Consider the following 18,540-nt stretch of genomic DNA (forward strand, 5'->3'; position numbering starts at 1 on the left):
ATGCTGCTGTTTTGGAGACAGGTGTGTACCTTTTTGTTCTCATTTTTGTGTGGTGGAATGCATCTTACCTTGATGCATGCAGTGATCATCTGATCAGTGTGGGCACCTTTGTGGCACTTAGACCCTTCTAGAACAAGTCTAGTTCCATCCAGAATGTCTTGAAAAATGTTTGATTATTGCTGCAAAACATCTATGTCTAACCCATTCTTGAGACCGTCCAAAGCCCACCCACAACACGCCTCCACCATGCCCATCTCATGCTCTAAACATACAGAGGCTTGAACACTTTGCTAATACAGAAAGAAGGTTTTGATTATCGGCACTTTGATGTCCTGATGATTAGGACGTCCAAGTATTGATTTAGGATGCTTTTTGGACATCTATGTTTTTTTTTATTATGGGCTCCATTGTGTATTCCAGAATAATTCAAGTGAAGAGAATGCCAGATATGGCAGAAAACGATAGGAAAAGAGAGCTGGCCCACTAATAAATAGTTTAAAAATATTCAGAGATTTCTGAATATCATATCTTTTGCCAAAGCTACAATCATGGGCTCTTCCCTCTACATACAGAGCCCCAAATACAGTATCCTTTTTCAAAGAAGAACCTCCCCAAGTCAACAACACCAGCTCTTGTTCCTGTTAACCATTGCTCTAGCCACTTGTGCAGGTAAATATATCATTTGAATGACCACAATAGGGAAACTACATTTTATCATTCCGCTCTGTTTAGCCAGGGATTGAAGATTAACTTTTTGAACTGACTACTAACAGTGCACTGTGTTCTTGCCTTGTCCCTGTTCTGGCATCAATTGGTTAAATATATAGTTATGTACTAAACAATCCTTGAGGGATCATATTAGTTTGTGTCAATACAGAGAACTTCCTGGCTAAGCGAAGGTGCAAAGAACAGGTTTTTCTGGAACACGACACAGGCACCTGGCTCCTGCATTGAAACAGAAGTGCAAAACTCCTAAATTCCCTGCAAAAGTTATTCCACACTACAATCCACATAACAAGACTGTCTCCAGAGAGTAGACGTTGTCTAAGTCTGGAACTGAAATGAACCTTTTTTTGAGTTTAGAACTGCTCAGAACAGCCTGCAGACACGACCTGAGCCTGGATGTACTGTAAATCTTATGTAGGCAGCAGGCACAATCCCGAACTTTGAGCCACTGTGGATCTCCAGCAGTCAGCAGCAGATCCCTGGGCAGGAAAGGTCAGTGGTACTTTTGACTTCTCTTATTGTCTATATTTCTATTCTAAAGTTCTAGATGGATTACAACAGACATACACGGCATTAATCAAACTATAGACAATGAACAGTTAGTGATAATTAATAAAACACCAAACCACGATGGTATACGATCTTGTATTATTGTTAGGTGCCATTGACTCATGTTCGAGTCCTAGCGACTTGAAGAATTACAGATCTATAAAGAAATCGGTTTTGTGCTAGTCTATAGCGTCATCCCCATGGTCGTCCTGTTCGACTGGTTCCTTTGATCGACCCAAGCATGGTAATTTTTCTCTTCTGATGGTTTGACCACAATAAGACAGCTGTAACTTTATCATTTAGTCTTCGAGTGACAGAATCAATTTTTTAGTTCTCCTGGCAGTCCACAGCATGCATAAAATCCTTGTGATACAGGCAAACTTGTACAGCCTTATGGCTGCACACAACCTTATTTAGTAGGTGCAGCGTATGGAGCAATCTGGGGCCATAAACGGGTACAGATGAGACCTACACAAGCATTTGGTGAATATATGTATTATTCTCATTTGCATGTTCTGCAAAACATATCAAAAATGCCCCACACAATACCCTAATGTCAAATGGTTTATTGGTCTCACTCTGTTCATTTTAGGTCATTCTCCTCTAATGTGGTTAATGAAATAGTTAATTTTCTTTCCTTTTATATTGATGGTATAGTTCTTTGTATGGTGAATATGAACCTTCTTTGTACGGTATATTTTTTGTGAAATGTCATATAAAAAAAAAGAAAGCCAGTTAGCCAGGTAAGAGAGCCTCTTGCCCAGCAGGGTTATATCCTTCTTTAGGTAGGGAGACCATTGTTGGACACAGTATTCCAAATGTGGTCTGACCATTGCTCTATAAAGCGGCATTATGACGTCCGCCGATCTACTCATGATGCCCTTCTTTATCATGCCCAACATCCTGTTTGCTTTCTTTGCCGCTGCTGCTCATTGAGCCGACGGCTTCAGGGTCCTGTCTATCAGTACCCCCAGGTCCCTTTCTTGTTCGCTTTTGTCCAATGTTACACCTAACATTTTATATTCATGTTCTTTGTTTTTCCTGCATTTTTCTATATTAAATTTCATCTGTCACTTTTCCGCCCATTTCTCTAGTTGGTTCAAATCTCTTTGAAGAGGCATCTCTGTCCATTTTCGACCCAACTGCCCGACATAATTTTGTGTCATCTGCAACCTTGATTATGTTACTTGTTGTTTCCTCTCCTAGGTCATTTATGAAGATATTGAATAAGATGGGCCCAAGAACCAAGCCCTGGGGCATGCCGCTCGTCACCTTCTCCCAGTCCGAGAACTTCCCATTTATGCCCACCCTCTGCAATCTGTTCTCCAGCCATTTGCCTATCCATCTTAGTATATCCCCTTCTATTCCATGGCTTTGTAGTTTCCTCAGAAGCCTTGCGTGTGGTACCTTGTTGAACGCTTTCTGGAAGTCCAAGTATATTATATCCACTGGTTCTCCGCTATCAATTTGTTGGTTCACCTTCTCAAAAAATTGAAGCAAATTTGTCAAACATGACTTCCCATTCCTGAAACCATGTTGACTAGCTCTCAACAGGTCATGATTTTCCAGGTGTTGCACTATGCTATCCTTAATTAGTGCTTCAACCATCTTCCCAGGAACCGACATAAGACTCACAGGTCTGTAGTTTCCCGGTTCTCCCCTTGATCCTTTTTTGAAGATTGGGATGACATTTGCTATCCTCCAGTCGTCTGGTATTTGCCCGGTTCTAATTGACAAGTTAGCTAGGGATTGTAACAGTTCTCCGATTTCTACCTTAAGCTCCTTTAGCACTCTCGGGTGAATTCCTTCCGGTCCAGGGGATTTATCACTTTTTAATTTGTCGATCTGATAGTATATCATGTCCAAATCCACATTCTCTGTGATGAGGCTTTCCTCAATTTCTCCCTTGAATACTCTCTCTAATAAAAGGTGTGGAGAATTTGAGCTACAAAGAACGCCTCGAAAAACTGGGATTGTTCACCCTCAAGAAGAGAAGGCTGCGAGGGGATATGATAGAGACTTTTAAAATACTAAAAGGTTTCGACAAAATAGAGCAAGAAACTTCGTTATTCACATTGTCAAAAGTGACTCGAACAAGAAGTCATGGACTGAAACTGAGGGGCGGCAGACTCAGGACTAATGTCAGAAAGTTCTGCTTCACACAGCGAGTGGTGGACACTTGGAATGCTCTCCCGGAGGAGGTTGTGACAGAGACCACCATTCTGGGATTCAAGGGCAAGTTGGATGCATACCTTCTTGCAAATCACATTGAGGGATACGGTGAACAAGGTGTCCATCAGGGAACATCTAGCTTAGCCTCCGCGTGTGTGGGTCGCCGGACAAGATGGACCTAAGGTCTGATCCGGTGAAGGCATTTCTTATGTTCTTATGTTCTTTAATTTGTAGATTAGTCTAACGGCTGTGTTCTGGATGAGCTGCAGTTTGTGGATAAGAGTAGTGTTGATGCCAAGGTAGGCGGAGTTGCAATAGTCCAGTTGAGATAAGACCATCATCTGAATGATCAGAGCAAAGTGAAGTGGGTGGAAGTTGACGCATAGTGTAGATGGTCTTTTTCCGAAGGTTAGAGATTTGTGGTTCCATTGTGAGAGTGGCGTCTAAGATGCAGCCGAGTACCTTGGTGGATTTTTCCTTTGTGAAAGTGATGCCTGATGGAAAAGTGAGGTTAGACATGACGTTCTGTTGTGCAGTACAGAAACCAATGGCTTTGGTCTTGGTGGCGATCAGTTTCCGTATGGTCATTAGTAAACAAAGCTATGTACTTGTAATAATGAATCCAATTTATGTATTCTTTTGATCTTTTGTGTTCAAGGTGCCACATTCTCTACTGTATATAAGGGGCTGGCCTCTGACCAAGATTTAGAACAGGGGTCTCCAAAATACGGCCCGCGATATGATTTTATCTGGCTCATGGATGAATTGTGCGGAAATGTGCCAGTTGGACTAATTTCCCAATGAGAATCCACAAAAAAACCAAAAAAAACCTACAGGGTGTTGATAGATTTCAAATGTATTAATTAAAATTGTGTTCAAAATATATTGATATTCCATATTATGTTAATATTATTCACAACTTTATTTAATACTGAATCATAATTGTCTAATAATGTCTAATAATGTTCATGTATGTCTAATAATTTAAAAATGTTCGTCTCCCAGTTATTTTTAATATTTTGTACAACGCTTTGTACTTTTGGATAAGCATTTAATCAAAACTTAAACTATGAAACTACTTTGTGGTATTTTTTCGTACTTGTTTGGCCTCGATCGACAGTGGCAATTCGTGGCGTTGACTAATTAAATTGAATCTGGAAGTTTGTTACTAGTCATTACGGTTAATTGTCTATAAGAATGCTTGCAGTGGTGCAGTGTAATTTGTGATGAAAATATGAGATGTACTATGTACATCGCTTAGAATGTTGAATAAGCAATTAATCAAATATTGAATAAACTTGGAAACTTGGAATTTGCTGCTAGTGTCCGTCGTCATTAATATACGATAATTTAATCTCAAATACTCTGTAATTAGATTATAAAATGTTCTGCTTTCAATAAAGCTTCCATAGCTTTTCAGTGATTTGCTTACTCTGGCATGTTAGTTGGACCCAGCTTTGTTTTATCCCAGACCTGTCATCTCTGAACATATACGCCACAGTGACCCCTGATGCAGGCGTTTCTCAGACGCCAAAACACAGTGCTGTGTCGGGTCCACAGCTTCTGCTTGTGTCCTTTACTGAAATAAACAAGTTGGTTTTACATCAGTGATCCTCAGTGGAGTGTTCATTGTCCTTTCCCATTTCTTTTTGTATTGTTTTATACCTGTGGGTTCTCTGTCCTGTTGGACTTTTTGGTGTTTACATAATCTTGGGGACTTCAGGTTTAAGGTATGAATTAATAAACTCGGATAGCGGCCCCAAAACCGAGCCAATCTTTGAAACAATTGGGCGTCCCAGTGGACTTAACAAAGATTTATGTATTTTGAGGACAAAATAGATGAGTGGAGTCTTTGGATGTTTACAGTTCAAAAATTTAAATTTGCCATCATTAATATGCACGATTCAAGTGCTTGCAATAGTATATTAGAAATTACACCAGTCAAATTGTTAGTTGGATCATGATCAAATTCTTTGTAATACATTTCTTCAGATAATTGGCACCATGCCTCCTGAATATACATTTGTGTGGCACAACCACCACCCCGCCCCTCTTAACTGCAGGGTGTAAAATGAAGTTAGTATATTGTAGCATGGCCGTCCCTTGCGGTACAGCAGGGACCGGCCCACAGCCGCAATATAGGCCAGCCATGCTTCCCCAAATAGGAGGAAGTCCCTGTACAGGTGTGCTTACCACAATAAACATAGGTCAGAATGGCAACCAGATGAAAACAGGTAAGCTTTCAATAAGTTCGTTCATTTTCCATACAGGATTGTTCAGGAAATAAAGCAACAACAAAAAACCCACAAGGCTTTCCTGACCCGGCTGAGCAGGCCAATCAGAGTCCTTATCCCATTGTCCTGGTAAGTTCAAACTATTTTCCAACAACAACAACAAAACCCATTCCAAACAGAAAACTAAGAGTTCCTGAGTCCAGTTCTTACAGTCCTTAATCCAACCCAGCCACAAGAATCAACAGGTTGGCTTCAAGGTACTACAAAGCCCCTCTCCTCTGACTTTGTTAGGAGAGCGAGATTGGTGAGTCTGCCAAAATAGGCACTTTGAAAAGCACTTCAAAATGCAACCCTCAAGATCCACTCCAACGATGACGGGCAAACTCAAGCCTCCAATCTCTACAGAGCTGGAATTTGCTTGGCTTTAGCAGAGTCCTCGAATCATATTCCTGCCTGCAGCGGCAGCCATCTTGGACAAAAAAAAAAAACACCTCTTAGCAAGGAAACAAAGATATAAACCCAAAATGTCCAGTACTTGGGAAAGTTGAAAATAAAACTCCCGCTTTAATGAGTCCACCATCAGCTCAGTCCAGAGTCCTAGGCTTCAGCCAAAAGTTGCAAAGCAAAAAACAAACAAACTTTCCCCCCCCCAAACCACAAGCAAGCTTAACTTACTTCCATGGCTTCCACCATAGGTTGTTCAGGCATGATTCCCACCTCCATGGCCTCAGACCCATTCTGCCATGCCAGTTCACTGTCCTACTCAGGAAATACCATGTCAATATCTTCTGGCTGCTGGGTCTCCTGCATGGGTGCTGCCTCCTTAACTGAGTTTCCAGGCATCTAAATCCTGCAGAGCTGCAGAGCCATGCCCAGCCCTGCATGGGGGATGGTCCCTGCTCAGTTCTGACTGCCTCTCAGCCTGTTCAGCCAGCAACTTCAAAATGGATGACCTTAAAGGGGCAGAGCCCTGTTTTTCCTGGCTGTGCTTGTAATGTAGTGAAGATAGTGTTCTGTGCCTAGTGTTTGGTCCAGGCTCAGCGGGATCTCTATATTATGGATTCAGCCCAGCAGAGACACATTGATCTGCCCTAACCAGCTTAATGGGGTTATTTCTGTGTCTTCTAACTGGCACAAGGCTGGTACGACATAATGCAGCAAGAACGTTGAGTGCATGTTGTCAGGTTAAACTGTGGCCATGTGCCCCGTGCTTCAAAGACTATATGTCTTTTTCTACTAATTGCTCAAAAACTTGAATATGTGGGTGATTTGGTCCTGGAGGGCACCAGATAGATTTCCCCCCTACTTTGAATGTCACTTCCATGAGATGAATCTTGAAAATAGTACATAAGAACATAAGAATTGCCATCTCCGGAACAGACCCTGGGTCCATCAAGTCCTGTGATCCACACACGCGGAGGCCCCGCCAGGTGTACCCTGGCATAGTTTTAGTCCCATATCACTCTATGCCACTCTTAAGGAGATGTGCATCTAGTTTACCCTGAAATCCTAGAACGGTGGATTCTGCAATTACTTCCTCTGGGAGAGCATTCCAGGTGTCCACCACTCGCTGCGTAAAACAGAACTTCCTGATATTCGTCCTGGACCTGTCCCCCCTCAGTCTATGTCCTCTTGTCCGTGTCACATTGGACATTGTAAATAACTGCTTTCCCTGCTCCATTTTGTCGAATCCTTTCAGTATTTTGAAAGTCTCGATCAGATCCCCTCGCAGTCTCCTCTTCTCAAGGGAGAACAACCCCAGTCTCCTAAGTCGTTCCTCGTAGTCCAGGTTCGTTGCTTGTCTCTGCACCCTCTCTAGCAGTTTTATATCTTTAGGTATGGAGACCAATGCTGGACGCAGTATTCCAAGTGTGGTCTGACTATGGCTCTGTAGAGCGGTATTATAACTTTCTCTGATCTACTCGCAATTCCCTTCTTTACCATGTCTAGCATTCTATTTGCTTTCTTTGCCACCGCTGCACATTGCGCCGACGGTTTCAACTTACATTTTCTCATAAATTTATACAGGGGAATTCTCATGTCCAATGGGTGATACCAACTCATGGGGACATAAAGACAACCCTTTATTCAAAATTGAAAGTTCAACATCATTCACCGATTACATGTTGTGAGCTTTTGAATGTACTATTGGTCTTCTGGGCTCCTGATATAAAATGTTTATTATGTCCTTTAGTGCCAATGTTGTCTACAAGAGAGTCACACCATGTTTAGGTTGGATCTGGTCATCCTCTGAAAAATCATCCTTGTGGCAATTGTAAGGTTTGTCGATTTAGTGTCACATCTAATCAAATGATGCTACCTAAGTGGGCATGGAATTGAAGTGAAATGTCCAATTCAAATTGCAGTACCTGTGGTTGGTGTATGTAGTACCCTATTATATGTAGAATACACAACCAGGAGTGTTGAAACCCCTATTGGGGAATACCTAAGTAAAATCAGAGGGTAGGAGTAAAGGGTAGGAGTAAAGGGCCACTACGCGGACTGGAGGAGGGTCACAAGTGGGGTCCCTCAGGGCTCGGTGCTTGGGCCGCTGCTATTTAATACATTCACAAATGATCTAGAAACAGGGATGAAGTGTGAGATAATAAAATTTGCAGATGACACCAAACTATTTAGTGGAGCTCAGACTAAAGAGGACTGCAAAGAATTGCAAAGGGACTTGAACAAACTAGGGGAATGGGCGACGAGATGGCAGATGAAGTTCAACGTTAAGAAATGTAAAGTGTTACATGTGGGAAGCAAAAACACGAGGTACAACTATACAATGGGAGAGAATACCCAAGAAAGGGACTTGGGAGTAATGGTGGACATGACAATGAAGCTGATGGCACAGTGTGCAGCGGCCGCTAAGAAAGCAAATAGAATGCTAGGTATAATCAAGAAGGGTATTACAACCAGAATGAAAGAAGTTATCCTGCCGTTGTATCGGGCGATGGTACGTCCGCATTTGGAATACTGCGTCCAATATTGGTCGCCATACTTTAGGAAGGATATGGCATTACTCGAGAGGGTTCAGAGGAGAGCGACATGTCTGATAAAAGGTATGGAAAACCTTTCATACGCTGAGAGATTGGAGAAACTGAGACTTAAAGGGGATATGATAGAGACTTACAAGATCATGAAGGGCATAGAGAGAGTAGAGAGGGACAGATTCTTCAAACTTTCAAAAAATAAAAGAACAAAAGGGCATTCAGAAAAGTTGAAAGGGGACAGATTCAAAATGAATGCTAGGAAATTCTTCTTTACCCAATGTGTGGTAGACACCTGGAATGCACTTCCAAGGGGCGTAATAGGGCAGAGTATGGTACTGGGGTTCAAGAAAGGATTGAACAATTTCCTGCTGGAAAAGGGGATAGAGGGGTATAGATAGCGGATTACTGCACAGGTCCTGGACCTGTTGAGCCGCCGCTTGAGTGGACTGCTGGGCACGATGGACCTCAGGTCTGACCCAGTGGAGGCATTGCTTATGTTCTTATGTACTTGAAGCCCCCTCGTACAGCATTTAGTTGATGATCTGTGGTTTTCTATTTTGGAGGCCCCTCTATTCGCATGGGGTGGCAATTTGGCTCAAGTGTTGTGGAACAAAGAACAATGGTCTTAGACTCCTCCCTCTGTATCTGTTATTTCCTTAGCATGCCCTAATGTTACATTATCCTGTCATTGTTGGGATAATTGAAACCACAAAGCAAACCATAGCTCAAGGAGTATGCTCTCTCAGTCCTCTGTGACAAAAAGAAATAGTAAAGATCTCAAAATAGCCTGACACCCATATCTATCCTTTCATTCTCTCTGCAAGAAACTCCCCAAATCCTATATGTCCTGTCAGTTCATATTAGATTGTAAGCTCTTCTGAGCAGGGACCATTTATTAACATAGAAACATGATGGCAGATAAAGGCCAAATGGCCCATCTTGTCTGCCCATCCGCAGTAACCATTATCTCTTTCTCTCTCCGAGAGATCCCACGTGCCTATCCCAGGCCCTCTAGAATTCAGACACAGTCTCTGTTTCCACCACCTCTTCCGCAAGACTGTTCCACGCATCTACCACCCGTTCTGTAAAAAAGTATTTCCTCATATTACTCTGGAGCCTATCACCTCTTAACTTCATCCTATGCCCTCTCATTCCAGAGCTTCCTTTCAAATGAAAGAGACTCGACTCATGTGCATTTACATTACATAGGGACAGTATCTAAACGACTCTATAATATCTCCCTTCTCCTTCCAAAGTATACAGATTGAGATCTTTAAGTCTGTCCCCATACACCCACTGATGAAAATAACATACTATTTTGGTAGCCTTCCTCTGGACCAACTCCATCCTTTTTATATCTTTTTGAAGGTGCAGCTTCCAGAATTGTACACAATATTCTAAATGAGGTCTCACCAGAGTCTTATACAGGGGCATCAATACCTCCTTTTTCCTACTGGCCATACCTCTCCCTATGCAACTTAGCATCCTTCTAGTTTTCGCCATCACCTTTAGTAGTGGCAGCAATGCTCTTCATTTCTATTCTGAGATCTTTTTTCTCAACTTTTTCTTTCATTTCTTATTGAGCTGTGATTTGTTTTACGGATTTATTTACAGCTTTCTCCTTTTCCATCAATGTGGGCAATTGAAGCCATTCATTGACAATGAGCCAAGTATATTTAAATTCTTTTAAGACCATAAATTAGCAGCAATGAGGAGGAGCAAGACTTCAAACCCCCCGGACACATGAGAGCATCTGTGTCTTTACTGGATTTATACACAGCTTTCTCCTTTGTAATTAATATGACTCATTGAAACCAGCCTTTATTATGGTGTTGCCTAGTTTTTTTGCTTCCCAAATTTCTGCTAACATTTCTACATTCATCTGTTCATTCGAGTCAGGCACTCTCCTCTTTTGCAGGTGGAATCTCAAGGTGAGCAACCTTTCCGCTTTCAGAACTTTCAGTCTCTGATTCAACGTCCAGAACTATCACTCCACCAACCTCATCCACCCTATCAATGCAATATAATTTGTATCCTGATATCCTTCTTTCACCAGGGCTCATAGGTGCCTATTTCTCTTTTCATTTAGTGCACTAAACTCTCACTTCTTATTTTTTAGGTTCCTAGTATTTGTGTTTAGGCATTTCAAGTGATGCATTTTAGTCCTATTAACAACTTTCTTACCATTAAACCATGGGTATAGTTTGAGTTTTTCATGTGTGTGTGTGTGTGGGGGGGTAGCAAAGCATGGCATGTGGCACATTAGCATATCATTTGCATATATATTTCTTAAATATTAATTATGGTTATTAAAAAACCCCACAAAAATAAACTGAATAGGAAGCCAATGTGTCAGTGAAAATGTACACACACATTTTTAAAGTTGAAAATTAGCCATCTTTCTCTCCCTCCACTCCTCCCTGGGGCTTAGCATCTCTCTCTTCTCTTCTCCTATCCTCTCCCTTCCCTTCCTTACACATCCCCTGCCATGGTCTGACATTCCCCCATGGACTGGCATCTGTCTCCTTCCCTTTCATCTCTTTCTCCCTTCTCCCCTTCCCATGGTTTTTCATGTCTCTCCTCTCCTTCCTTCCACCCATTGTCTGACATCTATCTCCTCTCTTTCCCTTCCTTTCCACCCTTCCCTGTGGTCTATCAACTCTCTTCTCTTCAGTTTCCTGGTCTGAGCATTTTTCTCCCTGATTTAGCAGCATTCTCCCTTTCCCCTCCCTCCCCCCAATCTTCCCCCACCCCTTCCCCCTGTGGGATCTGGCACTTCCCCCTCTCTCTCTCATCCCCTCCTTGCAAGCTGCAGCTTGCAATCTTCAGGCTGCCAGCAGTTTCAAGTAAGATAAACACACTGTCTTCAGCGGCCCTGGAAGCTTTTCCTCTGCTTCAACTTTCTGTCCCAGCAGAGGCAGGATGCTGCAGCAAAGTGAAAACTTCCAGGCCACTGAAGGCAGCATGTTTAGCTTATTGATACATAGATTGCAAGCCACAGCATGGGGAAGGGAAATAGGCTTGACGCTGGGGAAGGATGGTGGGATGCCGCTGGTGGACAGGCAGCTTGTTTGGGGAGCAAACCTCACTGCTTATCTGTTGTCATGCTCTCTTTACTCCCCTACCTCTAAGTCCTTTGTGTTTTCCCGCCCGAGTTGCATGTATACATCACTTTTGTCCTATATGTCTTGTCATATTTAGATTGTAAGCTCTTTGAGCTGGGACCGTCTCTTGCATGTTTTTGTATAACACTGCATGCATTCTCAGAGATCCTACCGGTACTGAGGGCAGATGTGAAAAGGCAGGATGAACTACAATCAATAAATGCGTGGATGAGGAGATGGTGTGAGGAAGAAGGATTCCACTTCGTGAGGAACTGGACGACGTTCTGGGGCAAGAGCAAGCTCTACAGGAGAGATGGATTGCACCTGAACACAGCGGGAACTAGACTTCTAGCAAACAATGTCAAGAGAGGAATAGAACAGGCTTTAAACTAAGAAGAAGGGGAAAGCCGACAGTCGACCAAGCGTCGATGTTTCAGAAAAAGGTATCCCATGAAGATACTGAGGGGAAAAAAGGCTGGGAAGAAACAAGGGACAAATTACAGGAGTCGACTAACCAAGAAGAGGAGGTTAGAAAGATTGTAGCCAAAGAGAAGAATCGAAAGACAGAAGCACAGGGAAAGGAATTAAAGGCAACAAAATTCCAGGAGCTAAATTGCATATATACTAATGCAAGGAGCCTAAGAAACAAAATGGGGGAATTAGAAGCCATGATCATTGCGGAGGACATAGACATCATTGGAATCTCTGAAACATGGTGGAAAGAGGTGCTGGAAAGAATGAGGACACACGTAGACCTAGATGATGGAGGAAGGGAAGAACTCTAAGAAAAGGTAGGTCTTAAGTAATTTCTTGGAAGAAGTGATAATTGGTTGGTTTTTGATGGAGAGATGTTCCAGAGTTTGGGACCTACTTGTCTAAATGCAGAGTTCCTTGAGACTTTGAGATGAAGGGCAGAGGGGATGGTTAATAGATTCTGGTCAGCGGAGAGATCAGAGAAACATGCCAGGAGAGGGCAGGATTGTAGACAAGAAGGAGGATTTTGTATTTGATATAGAATGAAATGGCATCTTTTGATGTGTAAAGTAGAAACATAGAAACATAGAAATAGACGGCAGATAAGGGCCACGGCCCACCAAGTCTGCCCACCCCAATAACCCTCCCCCCTACCTTTCTCTGTGAAAAGATCCCGCATGGCGATCCCATTTTGACTTAAAATCAGGCACGCTCCTGGCCTCGACCACCTGCAGTGGAAGATCATTCCAGTGATCAACCACCCTCTCAGTGAAGAAGTATTTCCTGGTGTCACCGTGTAGTTTCCCGCCCCTGATTTTCCACGGATGCCCTTTTGTTGCCGTGGGGCCTTTGAAAAAGAAGATGTCCTCTTCCACCTCGATACGGCCCGTGAGATATTTGAACGTCTCGATCATGTCTCCCCTCTCTCTGTGTTCCTCGAGTGAATATAGCTGCAATTTTTTCAGCCTTTCCTCATACGGGAGATCCTTGAGTCCCGAGACCATCCGGGTGGCCATACGCTGGACCGACTCAAGTATCAGCACATCTTTGCGGTAATGCGGCCTCCAAAATTGTATACAGTACCTCATATTGTACACAGTACCTCATATTGAACACGTCATCTGTCCTGAAACAATTACGTTGGCTCCATATTGTGTGGAGAATTTGTTTTAAGGTTTTGATGTTGATTTTTTAAACTTTGTATGTCCTTATGCAGATCAAGGCCTTCTTAATGTTCTTTCTTTCTGGACCATCAAGTTAGATGAATATTGAGATCCTCCCATCTGAAAATATCCACCCGAAACTAATCTAGATTGTACGAGTACCTTGTACGTTTTTTGTATTTCCGGATGACAAATGTACACAAACTACAAACTCACATATTCAAACAGGCAACAGGATATGATCGATATCTTTAATTTGGTGCCAGCAGAATAATCAGCTCATACAGCATCTGGTTACAGATGGACAATATTCATAGCAGTCTTTATCCTCCTGTGCACCTTAAGGGGGCAATTTCTGGTCTGCATGTGGGATCTCTTCATGGAGGAAATTAGGAGGTGGGTCATTAGTGTGGGCAGACTAGATGGGCCGTGGCTCTTTTCTGCCGTCATTTTCTATGTTTCTATTTGCAGCTATATCTCCACAGTGCACAGAGATGGAATATCATGGGTAAGAAAAGAAAGGAAAATGCTCCAAAGAAATCTCCCCTTCAAAAAAATACCAGTACATAGTGCAATTATACTGATGCTATCCCCAGCCCAGGGACCTAACCAAGATGACCAGTCAAATATGAAGATATGGACAGAGCCTGGGCAGGGAAAGTTTCTCTCCCTCATTTACTAACTGAAAATGGAGGGTGAAGGTCTCTGGGCTGTGACAAAGCAGTGCAAACATGGGCATGTCAGATAAGAGACCAAAAGGTGAAGACTTCAATGCCTAGGAAGAAGCCTCTAGAAAGCCCATGTCATAGCTTTATGGGCCTAATTTCCATTCATAAAAGCAGGTTTGCACCATTCTACATTGGCTAACAGACTCAAATCTGTGGAATGCATTGCCCGATTATGCGCATATTAACACAATTTGCCTACATTTCAGGAAGCAATTGAAGGCTTATTTTTTTCAAAAAGCCTACACATAAGTTGGAGAATTGCTTTATGAATATGAGAGTCAGCAATGTTTTAAATTATTGTTTACTTGTATTACTTGATCAATATATGTTTATGATTCATTGCCAACTACATCTGTAGATAGATATAAGAATTTTACAAATAAAAAGAGTGTAAGGATGACCAAACTAATTACGGGGATGGAATGCCTCTCATTTGAGAAGTTAACGTAAGGAAAATCTTTCTTCACTCAGTAGAACCTTAGATGTTGTATAAATAGTTCTTGATCTGCAAGGAAACACGATCATTTGTGCAATGAACAATGACTACAGAGACTCTCCATGATCAACATTTCTAAAGCAAATTTGATTGCAGATGGAGTTTGCATATTGACTTAGGGATTGTCATTTGTTCCTCCTTGTTTTGATATATTTTCTGTTTATAGAGCATTGTTTTGTTGGTTTTCTTTGAGGGGTTGGGAATTTGAGATCGAGGGAAAATCAATATCAATATCATCTGAGCCACCTTTCAAACAACCTTCCAGGTACAGTTTGAGGAGGGTGAGACGCTGGAGCCTCCTTGGAAATATTCTGGTTTGCGATCTTCAGTGGCCTTTCAGCAACTTCATTGATGTCGAGACATTTTCATTAACCTTGCTGATAAAGGCAGTACAGTGGTAGTTCTCATCAATATTTGACAAGAGCACAGAGGCAATTATCTGATTATACATGGTATTTCAAATTGTATGAAGACCCGATTATGACAAAGTAACTGGATCTCACTAAGATAAGGGACTTTCTATGGTACGTAAGTAATCTTATTATGAACTAAAAATAATAATAATATTGTGGCTATAATATTTTACCAAAGATCTAAAATAGCTTTTGGGAAGCACGGCTATATTTCCAAGTGTCTGTTGCTTGAACCTTGTTTATTTGTGGATAATTGGTGGGACTCTTTCCAGGTTAACACCCTTCATTGAGGGAACATGTTTCGAGGCTGCTTATGGCAGAACAGAGAGTTTTTCTAGTATGAAGATTTGCCAACAGTGCTGCATGCAGCCTATGGTGCGAGTTACCTGAAAAAAAATCGGGAACTTGCAAACAATGCAATACATTTATTCCTGGGAAAAAAGCAAGTTGATCATATGATACTGATTTTGGCAGCCTTGCATTGGCTTCCGGTCAAATAGTTGTTATGGTTGATGGTTTTTTTAAGGCTTTACATGAGCAATGCCCAAAATACTTGGGTCTATTTCCTTATTCTTTATACACCATCTGGGCTTTGAGTTTCTTGGTTCTCCTACTGCTTAACAGGACAGCCATACTTAAAGCAAGTTTGCCAATGAACCTCACTCTCGGTCTTCTGTCTTCCTTGCAGGTCAGCAGGTGCAATGCATGGAGTCCTTTCTGCAGTTCCTCTCCCGGCTCCAGCTACCATTCTCCGATGCACTCAAATATGGCCTTTTGACTTTTGCACTGTGTATCTTCATAACAGCAGTGGTAATCCTCACCTGCCAGCTAAACCAGTACTGCAAGTATGCCTCCTCCATCAACACGAATGGTAAGGGCAGCGCCCTGCACATGGAGACATCAAATATCTATGGTGGGGTTACGATTCTACTGTCGTGGTGATTGTATTACATTAACTGGCAGCATAGCTTTATGCTGGTGAATATTGTACATGATTGTTTTTGATTATATCTAAAAAGGTGCAAGAAGCACTACACAAAAGTCTGAAAAGCAACCGCAGTAAGCTACAGTAAAACCTTGGTTTACGAGCATAATTCATTCTGGAAGCATGCTTGTAATCCATAAGAAATAATGAAAACTCAGACGATTCGTTCCACAACCCCAAAACTTTAATACAAAATACTGTATGTACTCGTATTGCAAGACCTTACTTGTATATCAAGTTAAAATTTAATCAAATGTTTTGCTTTTCTTGCAAACCAAGTTACTTGCAATCCAAGGTTTTACTGTATATTCAGAGGCATAGAAAACACATTGTAAGGGATGGAAAGGTTACTAAATACTCCAGTGTCAATTTACCTTATATTAAGCACTGTGAAGGGTCATTTATAGGGGGGGGGAGGGAATGGGCCTTCTATACTGCCTTTTTGTGGTTACACCCTCAAAGCGGTTTACATTTATAAAGGTACTTACTTTGTACCCAGGGCAATGGAGGGCTGGGATTTAATCCCACAACCTCAGGGACCTCTACACCTAGGCCACTCCTCACCTAGAAGGATACTTCTTTTATGAAGGCAACACAGGCAGCATTGTGTTTTTATAAAACAGGAAACTGCAACCGGAGGAAACCCTACTTGAGAAGGCACAATGAATGCTGAGAGGTGAGAGACTGATATACACGGATGGAGAGAGGGACCTTGGGGTGATAGCGTCTGAGGATTTGAAGGCAAAGAAACAGTGTGCCAAGGCAGAAGTAATATTCTTCCCTTGTATTTTATTCTAGCAGAGAAGAAATACCTGACTGATGAATATGGTGACATGAAGACAGATAAGAGCATCCTGGAAAAAAATCTGAGTCCTTCCCTCCTAGAAATTTCTAAGAAGAACCACAACATGAAGGCAAGTGGAGACACAGAGGAGGAAAGGGAGGTTGCTGTAGAAACACTAGGGAAACATCACTGCACCCTCCACGTTCAAGTCTGCCATACAATTCCCCATGGGATCACTGCAGCCGAGCCCACTGCCTTTGCATTATCTCCTTCCACTCTACCCTATCCCTTGCCTTTTTGCCCCCAAACCAGTCCCCGCTATTTTCCTACGATGACCTTTGAGGTTGAATGTCTGTCTAGATCTGCAAGTTAGTTCAGGACGGTATAGAAAGTTTAATTAAACTGTAGTTTTTAAACTTGCCCTAATAGTGGGTAATTCTATAAACTGGGGCCAAGATGCATATTAAGCCCTCCATCAAGGGATGGAGATGACTTCGTCCAGTGTTTCCAGTTTTTTCGTATCACAGGAAAAATAGCTTATGCTTTTTTTTTTTTTTACCAGACTTTTTTCAAACCACCCTTGTAGCCCCAGATATTCAATACTGAATCATATCCAGGCAGTAGCATTGAATATCTGGAGCTAATTCTGAATGTGTTGGCTACCAGGGTGTATGCAAATCGGGACCTGCATAAGGAAATCGGGTGCCCTCACCACCTCCAATTTCCCCTCACTTTCCCATAATCCTGATTGTCCCTCCTTGTCACCACAATGACATAAAGGCCATCATAAGTATGACACCCTTGTTACCCCCTCCCTGTACACAGTATGCAATTATAGGGAAGTTCTGTTTTGTGAGCTTATAGATGTGTACGTGTTTGTTTTGTGCTTGCACTGTGATTTGCCACTATAATTGAGAACTAACGACACACAATGATTTCTTTTGCCATTATTCAATTCCAGAAGCTGCAAGCACAGATGGAGAAGCTGGAGAGATGTCTGTCACCCCCTGAAGAGAGCAGTGAGAGTCTGAGTCCTGAGGAAGAGGAGGAGACGGCTCTTGGGGGCTTCAAGGGCAGGCTCAGGTTCTCTCTTCTCTACAACAAGAATCAACTGCAGCTTAGGATCATTGAAGGCATGGATCTGCCTAGCCACAGCACTGACCCGTTTGTCAGGATCAAGCTTTTCTCCAGATATCAGTCTCAAGAACCAGTACTGCAGTCTGTTATAAACGAGTGGGAGACCAGCGTGGGCAAGAAGAGCAGAAACCCGACTTTTGGAGATGAGTTCTCTTGCGCTCTCATGGAGAAACAGCTGGAGATGGTGACCATAAAACTTGAGGTCAGTTTTCCCATGCTCCTGATATATCTGTGATATTGCGATAAAGGGAAGGAGAAATACATATCTGCTTGAATTGCTGTCCTCTAGTTTTCATTCAACATGATTTCATTATCGTCAAGAGAACAATTATGTCGTTTTCCTACACTGATAGCTCTTAAGGGTGCTGGATTATTAAATGAGTAGACATTATACCAATAGCACAAAAAAATCACTGATATATCAAATAATCATAGACTGTAGCAATACAAGAGGGATCTGAAAAGTTTTTAATTCTGAGCATTATTCGGTCACTGTAGCTGAAAAGGGTGTTATTTTAGTTTGCCAATTTGCACAATCATAATGCTATGCTTTGACATTGTTTCAGATCATTGATTGAACCA

At 42.1% G+C, this 18,540-nt stretch overlaps 1 protein-coding gene across 2 annotated transcripts in view; it reads left to right on the forward strand.

The window, feature by feature from the left end:
• The first annotated feature begins 898 nt into the window (after positions 1-898).
• The window catches only part of LOC117352398 (synaptotagmin-1-like), a 31,885-nt gene continuing 14,243 nt past the window's right edge, over positions 899-18,540 (forward strand). Inside the window, exons 1-4 of one of the 2 annotated variants that reach the window (XM_033928882.1) lie at positions 899-1,218; positions 15,741-15,923; positions 16,836-16,951; positions 17,783-18,160. In XM_033928882.1, the coding sequence (XP_033784773.1) occupies positions 15,758-15,923; positions 16,836-16,951; positions 17,783-18,160 (660 nt within the window). In that variant the 5' untranslated portion in view covers positions 899-1,218; positions 15,741-15,757. The remainder of the gene's footprint in view (positions 1,219-15,740; positions 15,924-16,835; positions 16,952-17,782; positions 18,161-18,540) is intronic. The other variant, XM_033928883.1, reaches the window with a different exon arrangement.

This window comes from Geotrypetes seraphini, chromosome 19, assembly GCF_902459505.1.
Source record: "Geotrypetes seraphini chromosome 19, aGeoSer1.1, whole genome shotgun sequence".
Classification (NCBI taxonomy): domain Eukaryota; kingdom Metazoa; phylum Chordata; class Amphibia; order Gymnophiona; family Dermophiidae; genus Geotrypetes; species Geotrypetes seraphini.